Source organism: Nicotiana tabacum, chromosome 20, assembly GCF_000715075.1.
Source record: "Nicotiana tabacum cultivar K326 chromosome 20, ASM71507v2, whole genome shotgun sequence".
NCBI lineage: Eukaryota > Viridiplantae > Streptophyta > Magnoliopsida > Solanales > Solanaceae > Nicotiana > Nicotiana tabacum.
In genome coordinates this window covers 155,514,383-155,537,374 of record NC_134099.1, presented here as the reverse complement: position 1 = coordinate 155,537,374, position 22,992 = coordinate 155,514,383, and the positions used below count along the sequence as shown (strand labels likewise).

General features: G+C 37.1%; 1 protein-coding gene across 1 annotated transcript; it reads right to left on the bottom strand.

Annotated features, from left to right (window-relative positions):
* Window positions 1-5,452: 5,452 nt before the first annotated feature.
* On the bottom strand, window positions 5,453-9,023 carry LOC107793174 (peroxygenase-like). The gene is made up of 6 exons (XM_016615461.2): window positions 8,754-9,023; window positions 7,344-7,493; window positions 6,446-6,531; window positions 6,191-6,285; window positions 5,966-6,091; window positions 5,453-5,827 (listed from the first exon to the last, which is right to left on the bottom strand). Exons 1-6 carry the CDS (start codon window positions 8,875-8,877, stop codon window positions 5,668-5,670), a joined length of 741 nt encoding a protein of 246 aa, XP_016470947.1. The 5' UTR covers window positions 8,878-9,023; the 3' UTR covers window positions 5,453-5,667.
* Between the last annotated feature and the right edge of the window lie 13,969 nt (window positions 9,024-22,992).

Genomic DNA, 22,992 nt, shown 5'->3' with positions numbered 1-22,992 from the left:
ATCGAAAACAAATTCTCTACCTTCACAAGGTAAGAGTAAAATTTGCATGCACACTATCCTCTCCGACCCTACTTGTCTTATTGTCGTGAGTGGGTCTGTCATCCTCCTCATTATAGTCCTCCTAGAATCCAAAGCATTTCGCCGAAATACATCCTGTCTTTTCACCTTAATAGTCGTATTTGTTGAAGTTTGGCAAATTCTTTGTCCCACATCGGTGGGCTCTTGAGTTTGGGGGGGATTTTCCCCCTATAAAAGAAGGCCTAATGTTTAGGATTTAAACACACCTCTCATTTGCCTTCTCATCTATTTAAGGCATTTGTATCTTCTCTCTTTAGTATTATTTCACTTGTATTTTTGGAGTGGAATAAAATATTGGTTGTGTCCAAGGAGTAGGCAAAATTAGCCGAACCTCGTAAATTCTGGTGTTCTCTTTATTGTTGCTTTATTGTCTTATTTATTATTTGGTGGCTGTCATAATTTTTGGTATAGTAGTTGTGACTTATTCACACTATATACATTTGGCTTCCGCAACAATTGGTATCAGAGCCAAGATACTGTCTAAGTATGCTCTGTGGTTGCAGCATAGTATGATCTTTCACATCAGAAAAGATTTATCTTGGTAACTGAGTCAAGGTTCTGTTTGAGTATGCTCTGTGGTTGCAGCTTAGTCTGATCTTCTACATCAGAAAGGAAATAATCTTGATTTGTGTCGTCAGCTATTAAATAATATTTGTGTCAAATATGAGAGACAATAAACAAGAAGAATCTACATCAAGTGTCAACAATACGTCATCATTGACATCTTCGCTTATGACAAGAATTGTGTCAAATGCAAAATTTGCGGTAGAAATTTTTGACGGGTCCGGGCATTTTGAGATGTGGCAAGGCGAGGTTCTAGATGTCCTTTTTCAACAAGGGCTAGATCTTGCCATTGAAGAAAAGAGACCAGATGTTATTGGAGAAGAAGATTGGAAAATTATCAACCGTGTTGCTTGCGGTACCATTCGATCCTTCCTTGCTAGAGAGCAGAAATATCCATACACAAAGGAAACTTCTGCAAGTAAATTATGGAAAGCACTGGAGGATAAATTTTTGAAGGAAAATAGTCAAAATAAATTGTACATGAAGAAGAGACTGTTTCACTTCACCTATGTTCCTGGTACCACGATGAATGAACATATCACCAGTTTCAATAAGTTGGTCACAGATTTGCAAAATATGGATACAACTTATGATGATGGTGACTTGGCCTTGATGTTGTTGGCGTCACTTCCTGATGAGTACAAGCACCTTGAAACTACTCTACTCCATGGAAATGACGAAGTTTCTCTCAGAGAAGTTTGTTCGGCTTTGTACAGCTATGAACAAAGAAAGCGAGAAAATCAGAAGGGCGGAGAAAGAGAAGCACTATTTGTGAGGGGTCGTCCTCAAAATCAAACGAGGACAAAGAAGAGAAGATCCAAGTCAAGATCCAGACCCAGCAAAGATGAATGTGCCTTTTGTCGAGAAAAAGGGCACTGGAAGAAAGACTGTTCGAAGTTGAAGAATAAGGCCAAACATAACAATGGAAAGGCCATTATGGATTCAAATGTATGATTGTGATGATTCAGACTTCTCATTTGTTACAATAGAGTCATCAACATCATCAGACATATGGTTGATAGACTCGGCTTGTAGCTATCATATGTGTCCCAACAGGGACTGGTTTGTGGAATTTCAAGAAGGAAAATATGGAGACATCCACACAGCGGATAACAACCCTCTTACCTCATATGGCATTGGTTCAATACGACTAAGGAACCATGATGGAATGATCAGAACATTAACAGATGTTCGATTTGTACTGGATTTGAAGAAGAATCTCATCTCTGTAGGAGCCCTAGAATCAAAAGGGTTCAAAATCATTGCAGAAAATGGAGTGATGAGAGTATGCTCCGGTGCACTAGTGGTAATGAAGGCTAATCGGAAGAATAATAATATGTACTGCAATCGTGGCAGTACAGTTATTGGGACAGCGACAGTGACATCCAGTGACGACAAAGAGGCAGAAGCAACCAAGCTATGACATATGCGCCTGGGACATGTTGGAGGAAAATCCTTGAAAACTCTATCAGATCAAGGATTGTTAAAAAGAGTAAAGGCTTGCAACTTAGAGTTTTGTGAGCATTGTGTCAAAGGGAAATAACAAGGGTTAAATTTGGTACAGCGATCCATAATACTAAAGACATTTTGGATTATGTACACTCTGATGTTTGGGGTCCTTCCAAAACACCTTCATTGGGTGGGAAGCACTATTTTGTAACCTTTGTTGATGATTTTTCCCGAAGAGTGTGGGTGTATACAATGAAAAGCAAAGATGAAGTGCTGGGAATTTTTCTCAAATGGAAGACGATGGTGGAGAATCAAACAGGCAGGAGGATCAAGTGTATTCGCACAAACAATGGAGGTGAATACAAAAATGATCATTTCAATAAGGTTTGTGAAAATGATGGCATCGTCCGACACTTCACTGTTAGACATACACCACAACAGAATAGAGTGGCAGAACGTATGAACCGGACCTTGCTGGAGAAGGTACGGTGTATGTTGTCCAATGCTGGCTTGGGCAAAGAATTTTGGGCTGAGGCAATTACATATGCATGCCACCTCATTAATCATCTACCATCTGCTGCTATTGATGGCAAGACACCATTTGAAAAATGGTATGGAAAGCCTGCTGTAGATTATGACTCTTTGCACGTGTTTGGCTCAACTGCATATTATCATGTGACAAAGTCAAAATTGTATCCAAGGGCAAAGAAGGCTATTTTTATGGGAATTACTTCTGGAGTCAAAGGATATCACTTATGGTGTCCTATGACAAAGAAAGTAATATTTAGCAGGGATGTTACCTTTGATGAATCTGGTATGGTAAATAAGGTAACAGAAGATACCAAACAAAATGAAGGTGCTTCTAAGCAGGTGGAGTTTAAGGGAAAATTTATTTTTCCTATACAAGAAGCAGAGGAGGAAACAAATGAAGATTACCCTCTGGAAGGAGAGCCAGTAGAGGAGATTCCAACTCAGGAACCTCAACAACAACTTGAATCAATAGCAACCAGCAGGCCAAAAAGAACAATAACGAAACCTGTTCGTCTCATAGAGACGGTTGCTTGTGCAACCTCAATTGTAGCTGATGATGTTCCTACCACTTATAAAGATGCTGTCCAAAGTTCAGAAGAAGATAAGTGGAGGATTGCCATGAATGATGAAATACAGTCCCTTCATCAGAAGCATATATGGAGATTGGCCAATCTCCCGAAGGGAAATAAAGCAATTGGGTGCAAATGGGTATTTGCAAAGAAAGGAAGGATTTCCTAACCAAGTAGATGTTCGCTACAAAGCAAGATTGGTGGCCAAAGGATATGCTCAAAAGGAGGGAATTGATTACAATGAAGTGTTTTCTCTAGTTGTAAAACATTCCTCCATTAGAATTATGTTGGCTTTGGTAGCACAATTGGATTTGGAACTAGTTCAGATGGATGTAAAAACTGCGTTTTTACATGGAAACTTGGAGGAGGAAATCTACATGACTCAGCCAGAAGGATTCAAAGTTGCTGGAAAAGAAAATATGGTGTGCAAACTTGAAAAATCGTTGTACGGATTGAAACAATCTTCTAGACAATGGTACAAGCGATTTGACGAGTTTATGTTGCGGCAAGGGTACAAGAGAAGCAAATACGATCATTGTGTGTATTTGCACAAGCTTAAAGATGGTTCCTTTGTATATCTTCTCCTATATGTTGATGATATGTTGATAGCTTCCAAGAATTCGGAAGAAATTGATAAGTTGAAGATTCAACTGAAGAAGGAGTTCGAGATGAAGGATTTGGGTGAGGCAAAGAAAATTCTTGGCATGGAGATAATTAGAGATAGACGTTCAAAGAAACTCTGTTTATCTCAAAAGGAATATTTGAAAGTACTTCAACGTTTTGGCATAGATGACAAGACTAAGCCAGTTAGTACTCCACTTGCTTCCCATTTTAAGCTAAGTACCACTATGTCGCCAATGGATGAAACTGAGCGAGAGTATATGTCAAAGGTACCATACGCAAATGCTGTTGGTAGCTTGATGTATGCAATGGTTTGCACAAGGCCTGGCATTTCATAAGGTGTTGGAGTTATTAGCAGATATATGCACAATCCAGGGAAGGAGCATTGGCAAGCTGTGAAGTGGATTCTACGGTATATTCATAATACTGTAGATGTCAGGTTAGTTTTTGAGCAGGAAGACAATCAGTCTGTAGTTGGATATTGTGACTCAGATTTTGCGGGTGATCTGGACAAACGAAGATCAACTACTGGTTATGTGTTTACTTTTGCAAAGGCACCAGTTAGTTGGAAGTCTACTTTGCAGTCAACAGTTGCTTTGTCTACAACAGAGGCAGAGTACATGGCTATTACAGAGGCTGTGAAGGAGGCAATTTGGCTTCAAGGATTGCTAAAGGAGCTTGGTGTTGAACAAAAAGGTATCACAATTTTTTGTGATAGTCAAAGTGCTATTCAATTAGCGAAGAACCAAGTTTATCATGCAAGGACGAATCATATTGATGTTCGGTATCATTTCGTACGAGAAATCATAGAAGAAGGAGGAGTCACGGTGAAGAAAATTCATACTACGGAGAATCCTGCTGATATGCTGACAAAGGTGGTGACTGCGATCAAGTTTCAACATTATTTGGATTTGATCAACATTATTGAACACTGAAGATTGAAGATTTAGACACAATCAAAAATTTGAAATTTGTTATTGAGAGAAAATTGAAGATGTGGTTTTGCCAAGGTGGAGATTTGTTGAAGTTTGGTAAATTCTTTGTCCCACATCGGTGGGCTCTTGAGTTTGGGGGGGATTTTCTCCCTATAAAAGAAGGCCTAATGTTTAGGATTTAAACACACCTCTCATTTGCCTTCTCATCTGTTTAAGGCATGTATCTTTTCTCTTTAATATTATTTCACTTATATTTTTGGAGTGGAATAAAATATTGGTTGTGTCCGAGGAGTAGGCAAAATTAGACGAACCTTGTAAATTCTGGTGTTCTCTTTATTGTTGCTTTATTGTCTTATTTATTATTTGGTGGCTGTCATAATTTTTGGTATAATAGTTGTGACTTATTCACGCTATATACATTTGATGTCCGTAACACTATGCATACTTGGATGGAAAAAGTGGTTCATGCTACAAAAGCTTTCTAATAAAATATAAAAAAAGATCTTTAAATCAATTAAATAACCCTGCATGCTTGGTAAAGGCAAAGGCGCAAAGCCACTCTTATCTAAGGGCTGTCAATTAACACCCTTCGCTCGAAAATTATTCTGTAAATAGGTATTATGTTTTACTACGCCTTGAGGTTAAGGTTATTACATGCCATTAACATACTTCAAGAACCAAACAAGTGAACATTGTAACATAGAATTAATCAAGTATTTAGGACTACTGGATTCATTTTTTATAGACAATCTTTACAACGATTAGACACTAGGCAAGACCAATTCTAGTACAAAGACTTAGAAAAACATGGCAAAATACAAGTTCAATTCCAGGCTATTGCCCTGCTTATTACAATGCTTTATATACTCTTAACCCAACATTTTTTAGTAGGAGCATCCATCTACATTTTCACATTCCAACTATTCTTCCTTCAACCATCCTTCAGCTTCCATTTGTATCTTGGCACAATATTCGAACAAACTTCCGTCGAAACATCGCCTTATCGCTTCTTTAGATAGAAAACCATCCTGATCTCTAGCAAGAACATACAGAATTCCCCACTCTAGTTTGGATGCAATCCTGCACATTTACACACCAAACAAAAGATTGAGAAAGACATCGATGTTCAAAATATAGAGGTCAGAGGGAAGGTTCAATTGAGACAGTAGTACTAGGGCGTGCGAGTTAAAAAGAGAGCATTGGAGCATCAAGAATTACCAGCCAAAAAGGTCGAACGACTCCCTGTTGCCTTCAGTCATGTCCCAGAGTTCTCCAAGAGTAAGCTTATCAGGCAGCGTGCGAGCATACTTGCTAAAAATGTTCTCAAAATGCACTGGGAAATACCTATAGGAGGTGACCAGATAAACGAAAATCATCAACTTGACTTCCAAAAGATGTCAGAAAAAGACTTAAAGAGGGATTGTAAACATGTAATATACTAACCTTCCCTCTCTGTCGTACGTGTGAGAATCACTTCCATGCTTGCACTTATGTATATTATGGATATATATTGGGAGAAATGGAGAGGGAAACCACCCCTGCAGAGTCACATCGAATATCGCTTTATTGAAGAGAGTATACACACAACAACAATAATTATGTCTCAGTTCCAACCTAGTCGGAGTAAGTGAAGACAGGATATACATCGGGGAAAAAATAGAAAATAGTCTTAACATATCTCAGGACAGATTAACTTACCGGTAAAGTAGGATAACTCAAAGCAGCATTGATGACAATGGCAATTATAAGAGATGCTATCATGTTGAAACCAATTTGACGAAGTCCTGTTTAAAATGAAAAGGAAGGAGCAGAGGCAGGTTTCAGATTAAACTCCATCAGATACCACATACATACACTTTGGATAGTTAATGAATCACATCATCGAGGATATCTGCTGAATGAACTAAATTCTTGAACTGAACATAGTTAAATGTTAAGTCTGAATGCTATAGATGACACATTTTCCCTGTAGAAAAGCTCAATAAACCAGATCCTTACCTGCTTAAAGTACTCGAAATAAATTTTTCACTAGTGTAACGAGCGATAAACAGATAGTAATACAGCCTAGCCAATGCTAATATCCCCTGAATTCGACATCTGAAAAAGAGTTATCCGAGAGACTGAATTACGGATCACCAAGTGGATTAATCACATAACACTAGAGTGTAGCTGCATACAGGGGCGGAGCCAGAAATTTCATCAACGAATGTCAAAATATAAATAATTAGATACATCAAAAAATCAAAAAGAGTCAACGTGTAGTAAATATACATAAAATAAAAAAAAATTATCTAACAATATAGTGCAATTTTCCGGCTAAGGGGTGTCGACGCTCCGCCACTGACTGCATACAATATGTTTTCAACAACTATAATCTCATAAAGCCAGTAGCATAGCCAGAATTTTTACTAAGGGTGTCACAATATAAAAAAATAAATATACGAAGACGTCAAAGTGATTCAACACACACACATATATATATATATATTAAAATTGAGCTAGCTACACAATGCAATTTTTAGGCGACGGCATATAGTTACTTGTCTACATTAAAATTAAATTTGCGTTTAGACGAATTTCGAAATAAGCTGATTACCCGAGTAAGTTTCCCATGGGTAAATAATGCCATTCTCATCCTGATCGAAGAAGGCAACATGTTGCTGCATAACGCTCAAACCGTGGTGCCTGTGGCCAGGAGTTCCATGGGGATGCTCCATATCAGGAGCCACTAATCCCCTTGCCAGATCTGAATATACATATCACATCTTTAAACATTATATTATTATACTATAATAACAATCTTTAAGCAAAATTCCATACTTACACAATACGTGGTACTCCAAACTAACAAATTTACTAATTAAAGTCTGAATCAGATGTTGAACATCCAAAAAAAAGTTAATAAAACTTTTCCACTTTTAGAAGAAGAGAGAGTAGCTAGGCAAAGGCAAGAAGTTCTATTTCTCCCTTCAATCAATAATTCTGCTAATTAGAAACTCTACCTCAACGAGGCTACATCGATACATAAGTATTTCGACAGAGTGGTTCCAAGTTGCAATCTTTTTCCAAGTCAAATGTTTTGAAGTTGTGGTTCGATGGTGTATTATTTCGGGTGAAATTTTTTTAGGTCTTCAACTTTTACTCTCAAATTTCAGACTTAAATCCTCAAAAGATTGCTACTATTCAAATACATATTTGCCAAACTCAACTTCAAAAAGTCTATTTTCCAAACCTCAATTTCAAATGTTTTCCAAACCGCATTGCATCAACAAGTAGTTGATCAACTAAAAGAGAGTCACCCAAGCCATGTTCTATTCCGTAGATCCGTATAGATTATGGGTTCCTACAGCGAACTCAACTTAATATATAATTGAAGTCATGCCAATATACCATAATTTAACTTAATATACAAATGACCTCAGGTTAATATACAATAATAAACATGTCAGGGTTGATATTTAATATATATGGACAAAAGCTACTAAATTCAGGTGAAACCAAAATTCACCTTGTAGATCAGCCCCGGTAATCTATTCTAAAAGAAATATGCACATATCATAATTTTAAAAAGCTATTAAGCATTATGTTGTCAACACTCTAAACTGTTAATCCCTCCGTTTCAATTTATATGAATCTATTTGGCTAAAAGAGAAGACTTTTTAAGTTATGGTGTAAAATGAAGCACATATATTTTATGTGGTTATAAATTATTGGATAACGGTAAATTATTTCCAAATAAGAAAATGAGTCATTTTTTGGCACGGACTAAAAAGAAAATAGAAACGGAACGGAGGGAGTATATTTTAACAACTCTAAAGTGTTACTTAAAAGGTTTGCAGGCAAATTATCAAGAAAAGTGGAATTACCAACTCAAAAAAATAAGACTAATGACCTTTAACAACAAGTTAAATTGCATTTACATTACACCATCTGTGGATATGAGTTAAATCTTCATTTGCAAACACAAAAATTCCCACATTAATCAGAAGAGAAAAAGCCAGCTTACAAGGCTTTGGAATAGAAGTTTCCAAGTCAGTTCTAACTTTCCGTTCAATAGTCACCGGAGCAAGCGGCGCCTCCGGTGATAACGCCGCATTCCGATCAATCCCCGTTACTGCAGCCGTCGCCATTTCACCAAAATCTCAAACTGCAGCAACTTTTCAAACTACCCTTTGGTACTTAAAAACTCCAAGAAAATACCAAAAGCGTGACAATAAACAAGAAATGTGAAGAAAAACACAAAGAGATCAGCTCAAGAACTTCGTGGCATAGTGCATCCATTTGAGCATTGGATTATATAAACCAAGTGGAATTGCATGCATTCGCTTTACACCTAGCAAGTGACAGTTGTTGCTGGTTTTGACACGTATGCTTCAAAGGTGTCATACTTTTCCGACTTGACAACTTAAAAGTAAGGGCGAACGTAAATTATGCACCGGGTTGAGTTTATCTGCACCTAATATTTTCAATGCGAAATATAAATTTATATGTAAGAATTTATTAAATTTTTATAAATAAATAAATTTGAACACATAAGTTTAAAAATATAATAATAAGTTTAATTTTAAAAATTTGGTGAATTAAATATATAAAATTTAAATTTTGAATTGCTTTGCGTAAAAGTAGAATGGAATTTTCGGATTAATTGTCATCTTCTTTGGAAAAAGCTTGTAACGCTTAGCCCCTGACATAAGACTTCTTGGATTCAATGCCGAACTGTACAAACATTTTCCCGAACAAGCAAACAAAAAAATCTTTTGTTACGAAGTCGTAAGGAACTAACTTTGGACTCAGGTCCATGCCTTCTGGATTTGGATCTGAAATTTATAGTATTATTTTTCAATAGAAGTGGTGCTTAGTTCAGTTTGCGCGGCATCTCGATTATTTTATCCAATGTTTAATTATTCATGAAAATTTAAGTAATTAAAAAAAAATTATTTATTCGCTTTTTATGCACTTTTGGTTTTGGTTTGTTTAAAAAAATAATATTTATTTAAAATAATTTTATTTTATTTTATTATTTTTATCCTTAATGAGATGATTTATAGCTACATACTATGGCTTATTTTAAATCTCGTTTCTTTAGTATTTTTGTATCTTTGGAAAGGTCAGATTTACCCTCAAATGCCAATGATGTAACAAATCCATTTTTAAACTACTTAAGTACAACTTTTTGGAAATTTTCAGAACTAGTATAAACATCTGATAAAAAACTCAGTATTCATTAACCAATTGCATCATTAAGATTTTCTAAAGCATGGAGGTTAGCAATAATATTAGATTAATTAAAAAAAAATTATATATAAAATATCTAGTTTAACGGAAAGACCGTAAGTATACAATCATGTGCCCCATAATCTAAGCTATAAATCCGTCCTGTATTAAGGTGATGCATATGCTAGCTGAAATAGTTTCGTTAAAAAAAGAAATAGTCTTATTTGGTTTGAGAATAAAAACTCGACTTTTGAAAGAGAAAAGTGTTTTTTCAGATCAGGAATATAGTGTATAAGTTTAACCTTTTTTCACGGTGTTAAAAAAACAATTACTTGATAGAAAAAATCTAAACTCAAATTATTTTTTATGACTTCCTGAAAACTACAAGAAAATACCGACGCACCTGTTTCAGAAACAAACTAATTAAACTGTAGTTCGTTATAGTTTCAAAACTTTCACTCTAAGTCTCGTATTATTAGTTACACCTCTGTTATGTAGTAAATATTAGTACAAAAGTTAAACAAAGTGACTTGCATTAAACAAATACGTTATACGATCACAATATACTAATACGGAAATGTTAACCAGGTACCAATTCATGAGTTTTTATTGAAACACTTCTTCTTTTTATGTGTTATGTTTATAACCATATAGTATTCAGTATTTACTGGTGTGACTAATTCAAATTCGTGTCCAGCAAGATATATTAAAGTGAAATCATTTCCTACAAGGGTTTTCTCTATTTGCAAGGCCTAATTAATCTTGAGAACACTAGTTAAGTGGAGGGATCTTCATCGGCAAAGCCAAATTTTTTTTATTAAGAGTGTTCAAAATTTTAAAAAAAAATACCTAATTTTTTTTCTCGATGAGGTGATTCATTGACATCTTGTTCAACCTAGTGATGATCTGCCATGAACGATCCCACTAATATGTTTCCACAAAATACAAACAGCCTAGAAATATTTATTTTTCTAAGATGTGTTGCTTTTATTTTTCTCAATCCTGTCTTCGCCTAATCAGTAAAATAACGCTCAAGTGGATAGAAGCCTGATTCCAATCCAACTACAATTTTATCAGGTGCCGAGATATTTCCAAGTTCCAGAAGAGACGGATGCAATAAAATCAACGGCAGAAGAACTGGAGCAAGTTGCATTGTTCGAAAAATTCCAAGAAAGGAAATTCCACTTGGGGACGAGACTGCACCGGGAGCTCAGGTCTGATTTTATTGAATTCCTTAAATTTAATGTCGATTATTTTGCATGGTCGCATGAGGATATGACGGACATCCCGACGGAGGTAGCCGTACACAAGTTAAGCTTGGATCCTAACATATATACCTCAGGTAAGACAAAAGAAACTTTGGAAAGCAAGCAAGAAAAAGCTTATCTAAAGAGTCTTTGACTAGCGCCCGATGCCCATAGGAGTTGATTCACATGGATATGTGCGGACCAATCAATCCATCTTCACTTGGTAATAATAATTATCTTTTACTTTTCATTGATGATTTTTCTAGAAAAACTTGCGTGTATCTTTTGAAGCTGAAATCGGTGGTATTTGATACTTTAAAAAATTCAAGATTATGGTGGAGAAATAAAGTGACTATCAAATTAAGTCATTGCAGTCAAATAATGGTGGAGAATTCACTTCAAATGAATTCAAGATTTTTTGTGAAAATAGTGGAATTCGGCACTTTTTGACTGTTCCAAGATCACCACAACAAAATGGAATCGTGAAAAGAAAGAACCATACTATTCTCAACATGGCACGGAGTATGTTGAAGAACAAAAATATGCCAAAGGAATTTCAGGTTGAAGTAGTTGCTTACAATGTATTTGTCAAATCGGTATCATACCAAGAGTATTCGTGACAAAACACCTCAAGAGGCTCAGACTGGTTTTAAGCAAAAGTTGCTCATTTGCAAGTTTTTGGGAGCATTGTCTATCCACACGTGCCAGATAAGAAGAGATCTAAGCTTGATGATAAAAGTGAAAGATGTGTTTTCATTGGCTATGATCAAATTTCTAAAGGTTAGAAATTATATAGCCCAAAGAATGGCAAGGTCACCATAAGTAGAGATGTTTAGTTTGATGAAGATAATGCTTGGGAATTGAAAACTAAAGAGCAAGATTACTCTTTTAGTCCTTTATTTGATGAAGATGATGATGAAGAAGTTGCAGAGCAGCCTATCACACCACCTTCAATACCTCCAGCACAAGTTCAAGAAGAAGATGTATCAAATTCAAGTTCTTCAAGTGAAGTGCCACAAAAACTAAAAGTCTTCATGAGTTGTATGAAAATACCGAAGTGGTAAGAAAAGATTTATATGATTTGACTCACTTTTGTTTGTTGTTGGATAGTGAGCCTTTAACTTATGAAGATGCTGCCCACAATACCAAATATGGAGAGATTTCATGGATGAAGAAATCAAGACAATCAAGAAAAATGATACTTGCGAATTAGCCATACTTCCAAAAGGCAAAAGCACAATTGGTATAAAATAGGTGTACAAGTTGAAGAAAAATTTCAAGGATAAGGTGGAAAGGTACAAAGTAAGATTAGTTGCCAAGGGATACAAGCAAAAGGCCGGTATTGACTATGATGAGGTATTTGCATTGATCGCTCGTTTGGAAACAATTCGTTTTATTATTTCTTTGGCAGCTCAAAATCAATGAAAAATTCATCAAATGGACGTGAAGTCGGCTTTCTTGAATGGTGTTTGGAGGAAGAGGTTTTAATTGATCAACCTTTGGGCTACAAGGTTGAAGGACATGAAAATAAAGTTATGGAGCTTGAGCATGTAAAGTCACAAGATCAAATTGTGGATATTTTCACCAAGCCGTTGAAGATTAAGCTTTTTCAAAAGCTAAGGGAGGCTCTTGGAGCGATGAAACAAGTTTGGGGGGGGGGGGGGTTGTATGTTGAAATGTGAAAACAATATAAACTTGTTTTCATTTGTCTATATTAGTTCATGAACTAGAATATTAATTTAGTACATGTATTAGAATATGAGCACATTGATGTACTTTGGAAGATACAATGTCTAGTAGTGTCATCCATGTACTTTGAAAGATGTGAGGTGTGGACTTAGTTATTATGTTTATATGTAGTGTAGGCTAGATACATGAAAGATTTCTCCTATAAATTTGTATTCGTAGCCATTTGGAGCAAGTCAAGTTGAATAGAAATCATCCTTTCCTCCGCTTTCTTCTTTGTGAGTTTTGTTTTTTTTTTTGTGTTGTCTTGCTCTACCAAATTCTCTAACACCGGGAAGGGTTTATATTTATAGTGAGGCTTTAAAGTTTTAGGGTTTTTGAAAGAAAATTAAGAGAATGAGATGTGCCCTAGTGTAACGGGGAATCTGCGAGATCTTTTTAATGGTGTTAGAAGATTAATTAGTTACAATATTATTTATATATTTGTTACAATATTTTAAGAAAGATTACGAAAGGTAGTGAACTAATAATAAATTAAATAGTAGTAATAATAAGAAAGAGTCCAATATTTTGACCTAATTCCATTTATTGATCTATTCCAAAAGTGCTCACTTTTGGCAAACTTAAAGGTTCAAACTGATGCAAAAGAGAAATGGCCTCAGCTAGCGTGACATGTACTGGCAGCCTAAAGAGTTGTACCTAGCTGTTAGAAGCTAGTTATAGGCGGATAAGTTGTAAGTTGTTTAGTGAATAGTCTACACTACTAGAAATCCGGAAAAAGCAACCAAAATTTGGCGACCAAAATTGGTCTGTCAACAAAAGCGACCAAAGTTGATCGCTAAATTGGAGAAAATAATTAAATAATTATTCTAAATACATTAGCGACCAAGGTTGGTCACTTTTTGGTCGATAATTTCGTCAAAATGTTGACCGGACTGGTCAGTCTTGCTTGATCAAAGAAATACTGAGATTAACGACCAACATTGGTCGCTAAAGGGGGACCCACTTATAAAATTTTAATAATTATAATATTATTTTAAAAAAATTATAAAATATAAATAAATATAATTTAAAATTAGTGACCAAAGTTGGTCGCTTACGAAAGGGGAAGCAGATAGAGACCAACTTTGGTCGCTAATCTGGGACCCAGTTATAAAATTTTAATAATTATATTATTATTTAAAAAAATTATAAAATATAAATAAATATAATTCAAAGTTAGCGACCAAAGTTGGTCGCTTACAAAAGGGGACGCTAATCTGGGACCCAGTTCTAACGTTTAACAATTATATTATTATTTTAAATATTATATAAAATATAAATAAATCTGATTTAAATTTAGCGACCAACTTTGGTCGCTAAATTTAATTTCTGGATAATTGGCGACCAACTTTGGTCGCTAAATATAATTTCTGGAAAAGTAGCGATCAAAGTTGGTCTCTTTTTAGGTCAACATTGGTCAAAATTAAAAATCACTTTTGTATTTACTATCTAAATAATATAAATGTAAGCCGTTAACACTTTTGTAATACAAGGGATGAATACACTAAAATATACTCTAACATGCTATATATGCAGTTAAGTAGTACAACGAAGCGTGTGTGTGTCTCTCTCTCTCTCTCTCTCTATATATATATATATATATATATATATATATATATATATATAAGAACATGAAGCGCTCGGAACACAGGGACGAGTTCTTTTAGGTATTGATACACTTGTAAATTGATTCAAAACGTCTCGACTTAAATCAATTAATATGTTATAATTGATTCATCGACTTATAACCTAGTGATGAATGAATGTAATTCATTAACTCTGTTACAATACAAATAATGAATATAGTATTATGTACTATAACATGCTATATATGTAGTTAAAGTAGCACGAAGTGTGTGTGTTATATATATACACACACTAACATATACTATAACAAGTTATATATACATTATAGTATTACAGTGAAGTGTCTGTGTGTGTGTATGTGTGTGTGTGTTTTTATATATATTGTTTAGTACAATTTTTACTAAGATATTAATGTGTTTTTTTATTAAATTGTAGGTTCATCCCGAGTAATATTACTACGAGGATAATCACCAAAGCAACCAGAAAGCTTTATGATGGCCCTTATGCGTCTTGGAGTGAATTCCCATTCTCGCTGAAGGAGCAAATTTTCAATGAATTTAAGGTATAAATGTTCTTTTAAGCAGTATAATTATTTATATTTATGATATTTTCATATAATATTTAACTTTTGAAATATAGAGCAAGTGTGTATAGGAACACCGCTATAGCGCGGAAGTGGTTGCAAATTTTCATCTCAAAGCTCGCAAGCGGTTGTCACATACTTTCTCCAAAGCTAGAAAGTTGAACCAGAAGCCTGACTGGTTGCTTCAGAATTTATGGGAGGATTTACAAAGGCAATGGCTTACTGCAAAATTCTAAGAGAAGAGCGAAAAAGGAAAGAAAGCTTGCACATCTGAGAAGGGAGGATCCTTGCACACTGGATGTGCGATCAGCCTAGGAACAATAAAAAGAAGAATGATACGTAATTGCTTAATTTGTTTTAATTTTCAAAGTATATCTATTCTATTTATTAACTAAAATTTATGAGTTTTCAAAAAAAAGAAGTTGGGGCGTCCGATGAACCAAGATGAGCTATTCAAGGAGACTCATATTGTGAAGAAGAAGAAAGAGACGGATCAAGAAAGGTGGGTCGAGGGACGAGCCTCGACTGTACATGTAAGTTTTCACTTTTCATTAAGTATTTTGATTTACTTTTATATAAATTTTGAAATACTAATTCAATGTAATTTTTCTTATAGGGTCGCTTCACAACTGAAGTGGAGGAATTCATACGCAGTCAGCCACCTAATGAGTCGGGTGAGCCAATCCAACCTTCGGACGAGGATGGTGAAAGAATGTGGATGGAGGCTGCATGCGGTCCAAAATGGGGGAACGTATACGGGCTTCCTACTAAGAAATTCCATCGCTATAAGTGTGGAATGCAAGGAATAGGGACTTCCTCGCAAGCCGAGCAACTTGATGGGGAGAGCCTCTCCGCTATGCGTGAGACTGTGACAAAGATCACATCCGAGCTACAAGCGGCCAAGGAAAGAGAAAAGCTTAGAGATGCTCAGTACATTGGCATGGAAGCTCAGTACCAGGGCATGCAAGAGCAACTCAAATGACTCCTAGCTTCTGGAGGTTTTCTGATTCCCCGGTCTCGTGAGTCATTGCCAGAGGCTCGCCTTCCCCGTGCTCGTTCCTTCCGTCCTCCAAGTACTCGTTCCTCTCGTCCTCCCCTTGATCGTTCTTCCCGTCCTCGACAAGTAGACCCTTCTGGATACCGTCATGGTGATGAAAGTTCTTTAGACGGTGATGATAATGATGTACAAAACACTTATTAACTTTTATACACTTTGAACTAGACAAATAGAATCGGTTTTCGAATGGGCTTGTAATAAGAGTTAACTTAGTTTGGTTGGCTTAATGTGGTAGTTCTATTGAACTTTAAACTTTGTTGGTTTTAATGTTGTTTTTGTGTTGTTGTTGGTATTGTTGTTGTTGTTGCTTGTAATAGGGATTTGGTATGCTGGCAGGTGGTGTAGCTGCCAAAACAGGCAGTTTCTGCCAAAATAATACCCAGAAAAGCGACCAAAGTTGGTCGCTTTTCTATTAAAAAAATTATTTTTTGGGCAATAGCGACCAAAGTTGGTCGCCAACTAACCCAGATTTCTTAAAAAGTGACCAAATTTGGTCGCTATTCCATTAAAAGAAATAATTTCTGGAAATATAGCGATCAATTTTGGTCGCTTATCTTTAAAAAATAATTAAATTCTTTAAAATTGGTCGCTTATTTTAAAAAAAATTAAAAAAATTAAATAAAAAAGCGATCAACTTTGGTCTCTATTTTTCAGATTTTAAAATATAATATTTAGTTTAGAGACCAAAGTTGGTCGCTATATTTTGATTAGTAATAAATAAAAAAACGTAATTTACATGTAGAGACCAACTTTGGTCGCTAAAATTATATTATTAAACTATTAAAGCGACCAAAGTTGGTCGCTTTTTTCTTTACCTGAAATATTTGGTCCTTTTACCTTAGAGACCAAAGTTGGTCGCTAATTCCTAAGATAAAGGGACCAACAATATAGCGACCAGGCCTGTTTGGACGCTTTTTGGTCGCTTTTTGACCTATAAGCGACCAACTTTGGTCGCTTTTTACCGGATTTCTAGTAGTGTTAGTCCCTATAAGTTTCTTAAAGGAAGTTTAGTAAATTGTAATTAGGTCCATAGATTTATCTTTAATTGACACTTATAGTCCCTATCAGAAGTGGTTATAGGATTTTGTTTTGTAGTGAGTAGTGGAACCTATATGTAATGCTCAAGGAGCTGTAGATAGGCTCATAATTGAAAATCCTTTATTTTTATCCTAGTTTTCTCTCTTAGCTTCTTTTTCCTTTTCTCTTTACTGTTACATTGCCGTCGCCGGCATCAGTGGTATCAAAGCATCATCTGGGCTCTGTGAGAAACCATGGCTAGAGAATTTACTGAGGTCATGGAGATGCTACACAAGATGGCTGCAGGTCTATCTAGCTTCACAGCTCGTCAAGACCAGCTAGAAGCTTTTCAAGTGCAAACCTGCAAAAATCAAGAAGAAGCTGTCAATGACTTGAGAGAAATGCTTAATGAAGTTATACATGGCAGCAGAAGACCTGAACGAGGAAAATACATAGACCCACGAGAAGGTGAGTTGTATTCTCCTAGTGATCTTCCTCTCAGTATAGAAGACATGGCAACTCCCAGCTCCATGAGAGGAACTTGTTCAGCTTCTTCAAGTGTTTCCCTTCCTGGCAGTACTCCAACTTCAAACCTTGTGGCTCCTGCTCGAAATGTTACAATGAGGGTGAGTTGGACCTCTTCTGGACCTTTGAACCAAACTCAGTTGAACCCTAGCTTACAGAACCCCAATACTGTCATAAGAACCCAGCCTGCTATGGTGAGCATACAAGGACCTTCAGGTCCCTACTCTCCTCAACCCAGAAATCAACCAGCTCCACCATATCTCCCACCTGAAACCCACAGAAATCATTATACCCAACCTTACTAGCATGCCAACACCCCTAGTCGAGCTCAATACCCTTACAACCCCTATAATCAACCATCATATTATCCCTTAGCCTACCAAGTACCCAATACTCATGTAACCCCACCTATATACCATCAAGTTCCTTATGAACCAGCTCCTAACCTACAACAGAACACACCTAGAAACAACCCTTGACAAGCTGCTCCTCATCCACCAATTACTTCCCTGCCAACCCTTCCCTTTACTAAGATAAGGTTGAGTTTCCAAGGTTCAATGGAGAGTACTTGAGGACTTGGCTGTATAAAGTGGACCAGTTTTTCTCCGAGGAAGATGTTACAATATAACAGAAACTGAAATTAGTATCTATGCACTTTGAGGGTGATGCCTTGCAGTGGCATTTTGGATACATGAGAAGTAGAGGCCAAACGCCTCTTCCTTCATGGGATGAGTACATTTGGGCATTATGTGATAGCTTTGGTGCAGAGTACACTGACCCCATGACTGAGATAATGAATGTTAAGCACACAGGAACTATGAAGGAGTACCAGCAAGCCTTCAACAGTGTCATGACTAGGTTGGACATATCAACTGGACATGCCATTAGTATCTTCCTCAACAACCTTAAACCATAATTGAGCAATGCTGTGAGAGTGGGGAACCCAAGCACCTTTCCTCAGGCCTACTACTTGGCTAGGTTGTAAGAAGCCAATTTTGCAGCTCAAAATAAGGCCATTAGAAGCTTGAGCTCAGGGTCTTCTATAGGTAGAGGATCAGGTGGATTTCATTCTCCCAGCTGGCAAAAATATGGCTCTTCAGGGTTCAAGAAAACCCCTGTGGCCAAAATGGATAACAATAGAAGGAGAAGATTGACTCCTGCAGAAATGGATGAGAAGAGGGAAAAGGCTTATGCTTCTTTTGTGATGAGAAGTTTACCCCTGGCCATAAATGCAAAGCTAAAAGGCACATCTATTCATTGGAGCTGGGACCTATAGAGGAGGTAGAAGAGGGGGAACCAGACGAGGAAGAGGCTTTAGAAGCAGATGAAATCCCTGAAGAAGTGGTAGAGGAGGTAACTGAGAATTATGTCATTTCATTGCAAGCCCTCAATGGCACACCAGGCTACCAAATACTCAGGCTTAGAGGGTTCACTGAGCAGAAACCATTAGAGATCTTTATTGATTGTGGATCTACCCACAATTTCATTGATAAGGATACAACAGAAAGGCTGGGGTGCAAGATCAACAAGATAAAGCCACAGTTGGTCCAAGTAGCTGATGGTAGGGAGGTCCATATAGAGAAATTATGTAAGGGGTTTCAATGGCTCATGCAGGGTGCAGTATTTCAAGAGGACTTCCTGGTCTTTCCTATTGGAAGCAGTGACATTGTGTTATGCATTCAGTGGATGTATCCATTGGATGACATCAAGTTCAATTTCAAAAAGTTGATAATGGAGTTTGAACATGAGGGCAAGTTGTTGACTTTGCAAGGGATTCAGCCTTCATGGTAAAGGTTAGAGGTACCAATGAAGAAGAATCAAGTGCTTTAGAGTTGGGAGGTAGTCAAGAACCAAGGCCAATTGCTGAGGTCCTGAAGCAATATGAACTAGTGTTTGGGGAACCAACTGAACTGCCCCCCTTTAGAGGCGTGTTTGATCATCACATATCTTTATTGGAGGGTACCTCCCTAATCAATGCTAGACCTTATAGATACTCCATTGTACAGAAGGATGTCATAGAGAAAATGGTGCAGAAAATGTTAGGACAAGGGATAATACAACACAGTTCAAGCCCTTATGCCTCACCTGTGGTCTTAGTGGGGAAGAAGGATGGAACATGGAGGATGTGTGTGGACTATAGAGCCTTGAACAAGATGACTGTCAATGACAAGTTCCCTATCCCTATTATTGAGGAGTTTTTGGATGAATTAGGAGGTTCTCAGGTATACTCTAAAATAGACCTCAGGGCAGGATACCATCAAATCAGAATGGCACCTGAAGATGTAGCCAAGACTGCCTTTAGAACACATTCTGGGCACTATGAATATCTGGTTATGCCTTTTGGGCTAACCAATGCTCCTTCAAGTTTCTAAGGGCTAATGAATCACATCTTCCAAGCACATTTGAGGAAGTTCATTCTGGTATTCTTTGATGACATTTTGATTTACAGTAAAAGTTTGGAGGAACATGTACAACATCTCAAGGTTGCCTTTGAATTATTGGTACAACATCAATTGTTAGCAAAGAAGAGAAAATGTGTGTTTGGGGCAGAAAGAGTGGAGTACTTGGGTCACCATATATCTTCACAAGGGGTCTCAACTGATCATAGGAAGGTAGAGGCTATGAAGAATTGGCCTAAATACAAACCGTGACCCAACTTAGAGGATTTTTGGGATTGGCAGGGTATTATAGGAGGTTTATACAAGGATATGGGGTCATTAGCAAACCCATTACTGATCTCCTCAGAAAAGATGGTTTCAACTGGACCAAGAAGGCAGAGAAAGCCTTTGATAAGCTGAAGTTGGCCCTAACTACAGCACCTGTGCTAGCCCTGCCTAACTTCTCTTTGACATTTGTAGTTGAAACTGATGCTTGTAATGTAGGTATTGGAGCGGTGTTAATGCAGCAAGGCCAACCCATTGTCTACCTCAATAAAGGTGTGGCTACTCAGCACCAGTCTTTATTGATTTATGACAAGGAGTTGTTAGCCTTGGTCATGGAAGTTAACAAGTAGTCTCAATATCTGACAGTAAAGCCCTTCATTGTTAAAATAGACCAAAAGTCTCTTAAGTTTTTGTTGGAGAAGAAGTTGCACACAGGCAATCAGTTGAAATGGATAACTAAATTGATGCAGTATGACTTTGAGATTGAGTACAAAAAGGGGAAGGAAAACAAGGCTGCAAATGCACTCTCCAGACTTCCACTAGTGGAGTGGTCAGCCATGACACTCTCAACTGTGAGAACTGATCTGTTGGAAGCAATTACGAAGAGCTGGGAGTTAGATGAGGAGCTAAAGTCAACAATCCAGGTCCTCAAGGATAGATGTTCCCATGATAAGAGGTACACCTTCATACATGGACAACTTAGAAAGAATGGCAAGCTGGTGGTAGGACCTGACCTACCATTGAGGAAAAAGATCTTACAGTTGTGGCACAGTTCTACAATTGGAAGACACTAGTGAATGGACAACACTTACAATAGGGTGTCTTCTCTATTTTACTGGAAGGGAATGAAGGAGAATATTCAGGAACTTGTGAAGGGTTGTGATGCATGTCAAGGGCACAAATATGACAATGCCCCTTACCTAGGGTTGCTACAGCCCTTGAAAATACCTGTTGCAGCCTGGAGCAGCATAAGTATGGACTTCATAGAGGGACTACGTAAGTCTCAAGGGAAATTGGTAATTTGGGTAGTAGTGGATAGACTCACAAAGTTTGCTCATTTTATAGGATTATCTCACCCTTACTCTGCCAATGAACTGGCCAAGATCTTCATGGAGCAAGTTTATAAGCTACATGGACTGCCAGAAGACATTGTAGTGATAGAGATCCCATCTTTACAAGCAAGCTGTGGCAAGAATTGTTTGCCATGTTAGGGGTGAGCCTTAACACTTCCACAGCTTACTACCCTCAAACAGATGGCCAGACTGAGGTAGTTAACAGATGTGTGGAGACTTACTTGAGATGTTTCTGCTCAGATTCTCAAAAGGATTGGATACACTACCTAGGGGCAGCTGAGTGGTGGTACAATACCACCTTCCATTCTGCCATTCAATGTACTCCCTATGAAGCCTTATATGGTCAACCTCCCTCTTGCACTTACCTTATGCTGCTAGAGATTCAAGCATGGAGGAAGTAGACAGAAGTTTTCTCACTAGAGATTTCAAGGTACAACTCCTCAAATACCACCTCAAGAGAGCTCAACAGAGGATAGAAAATCAAGCAAACAAATATAGGTCAAACAGGCAATTCAAAGAGGGTGATTGGGTATATGTCAAAATCTAACCATATAGGTAGGCCACCATGTCAGGAGGGTAATTTTCTAAGCTTTCAGCTAAGTATTACGGGCCCTATCAAGTACTATAAAAGATAGGGAATGTTGCCTATAAGCTGTCCCTTCTCTCTCGACTATTGCCCTACCCAACCTTTCATGTGTCCCAATTCAAGAAATGTTATGAGCTGCCAAAAACAACATCCCATCCTCCTATAGTTGAATTGTCAAGCCCTTACTGTCCCGAGCCACATAAAATCTTGGAGAGGCGTATGATCCAAAAGGGGAACAAGGATGTGGCACAGGTTCTAGTTCAATGGGACCAATTGCCCCCAGATCGAGCTACATGGGAGGACTACTCAGCTCTGAAAACCCGTTTTCCTTTTTTCCTTCCTTGAGGACAAGGAAACTTTCAAGGGAGGGGAACTGATGCAAAAGAGAAATGGCCTCAGCTTGCGTGACATGTACTGGAAGCCTAAAGAGTTGTACCTAGCCGTTAGAAGTTAGTTATAGGGTGATAAGTTGTAAGTTGTTTAGTGAACAGTTTAGTCCCTATAAGTTTCTTATAGGAAGTTTCGTAAATTGTAATTAGGTCCATAGATTTATCTTTAATTGGCACTTATAGTCCCTGTCAGAAGTGGTTATAGGATTTTGTTTTGTAGTGAATAGTGGAACCTATATGTAATGCTCAAGGAGCTGCAGATAGGCTCATAATTGAAAACCCTTTATTTTACCCTACTTTTCTCTCTTAGCTTCTTTTTCCTTTTCTCTTTACGGTTACATTGCCGTCGCCGACATCAAAAACTGCTAAAGAGTCTATCTAATGGATGATTTTAGTTCTACTCCAAAAAATAAAGGGACCATATTTGTCATATTCGGGAATTTTATAGCCGTTGTTAGACATAATATTATTGAAATTTGAGAAGAACATTTGAGTTTAAGTTGAAAAATGGTAATCGAAGGTTACCATGTTTGCACATGAATTTGAGAGGGACGTGTTGAAAATCTTTAGTGATAT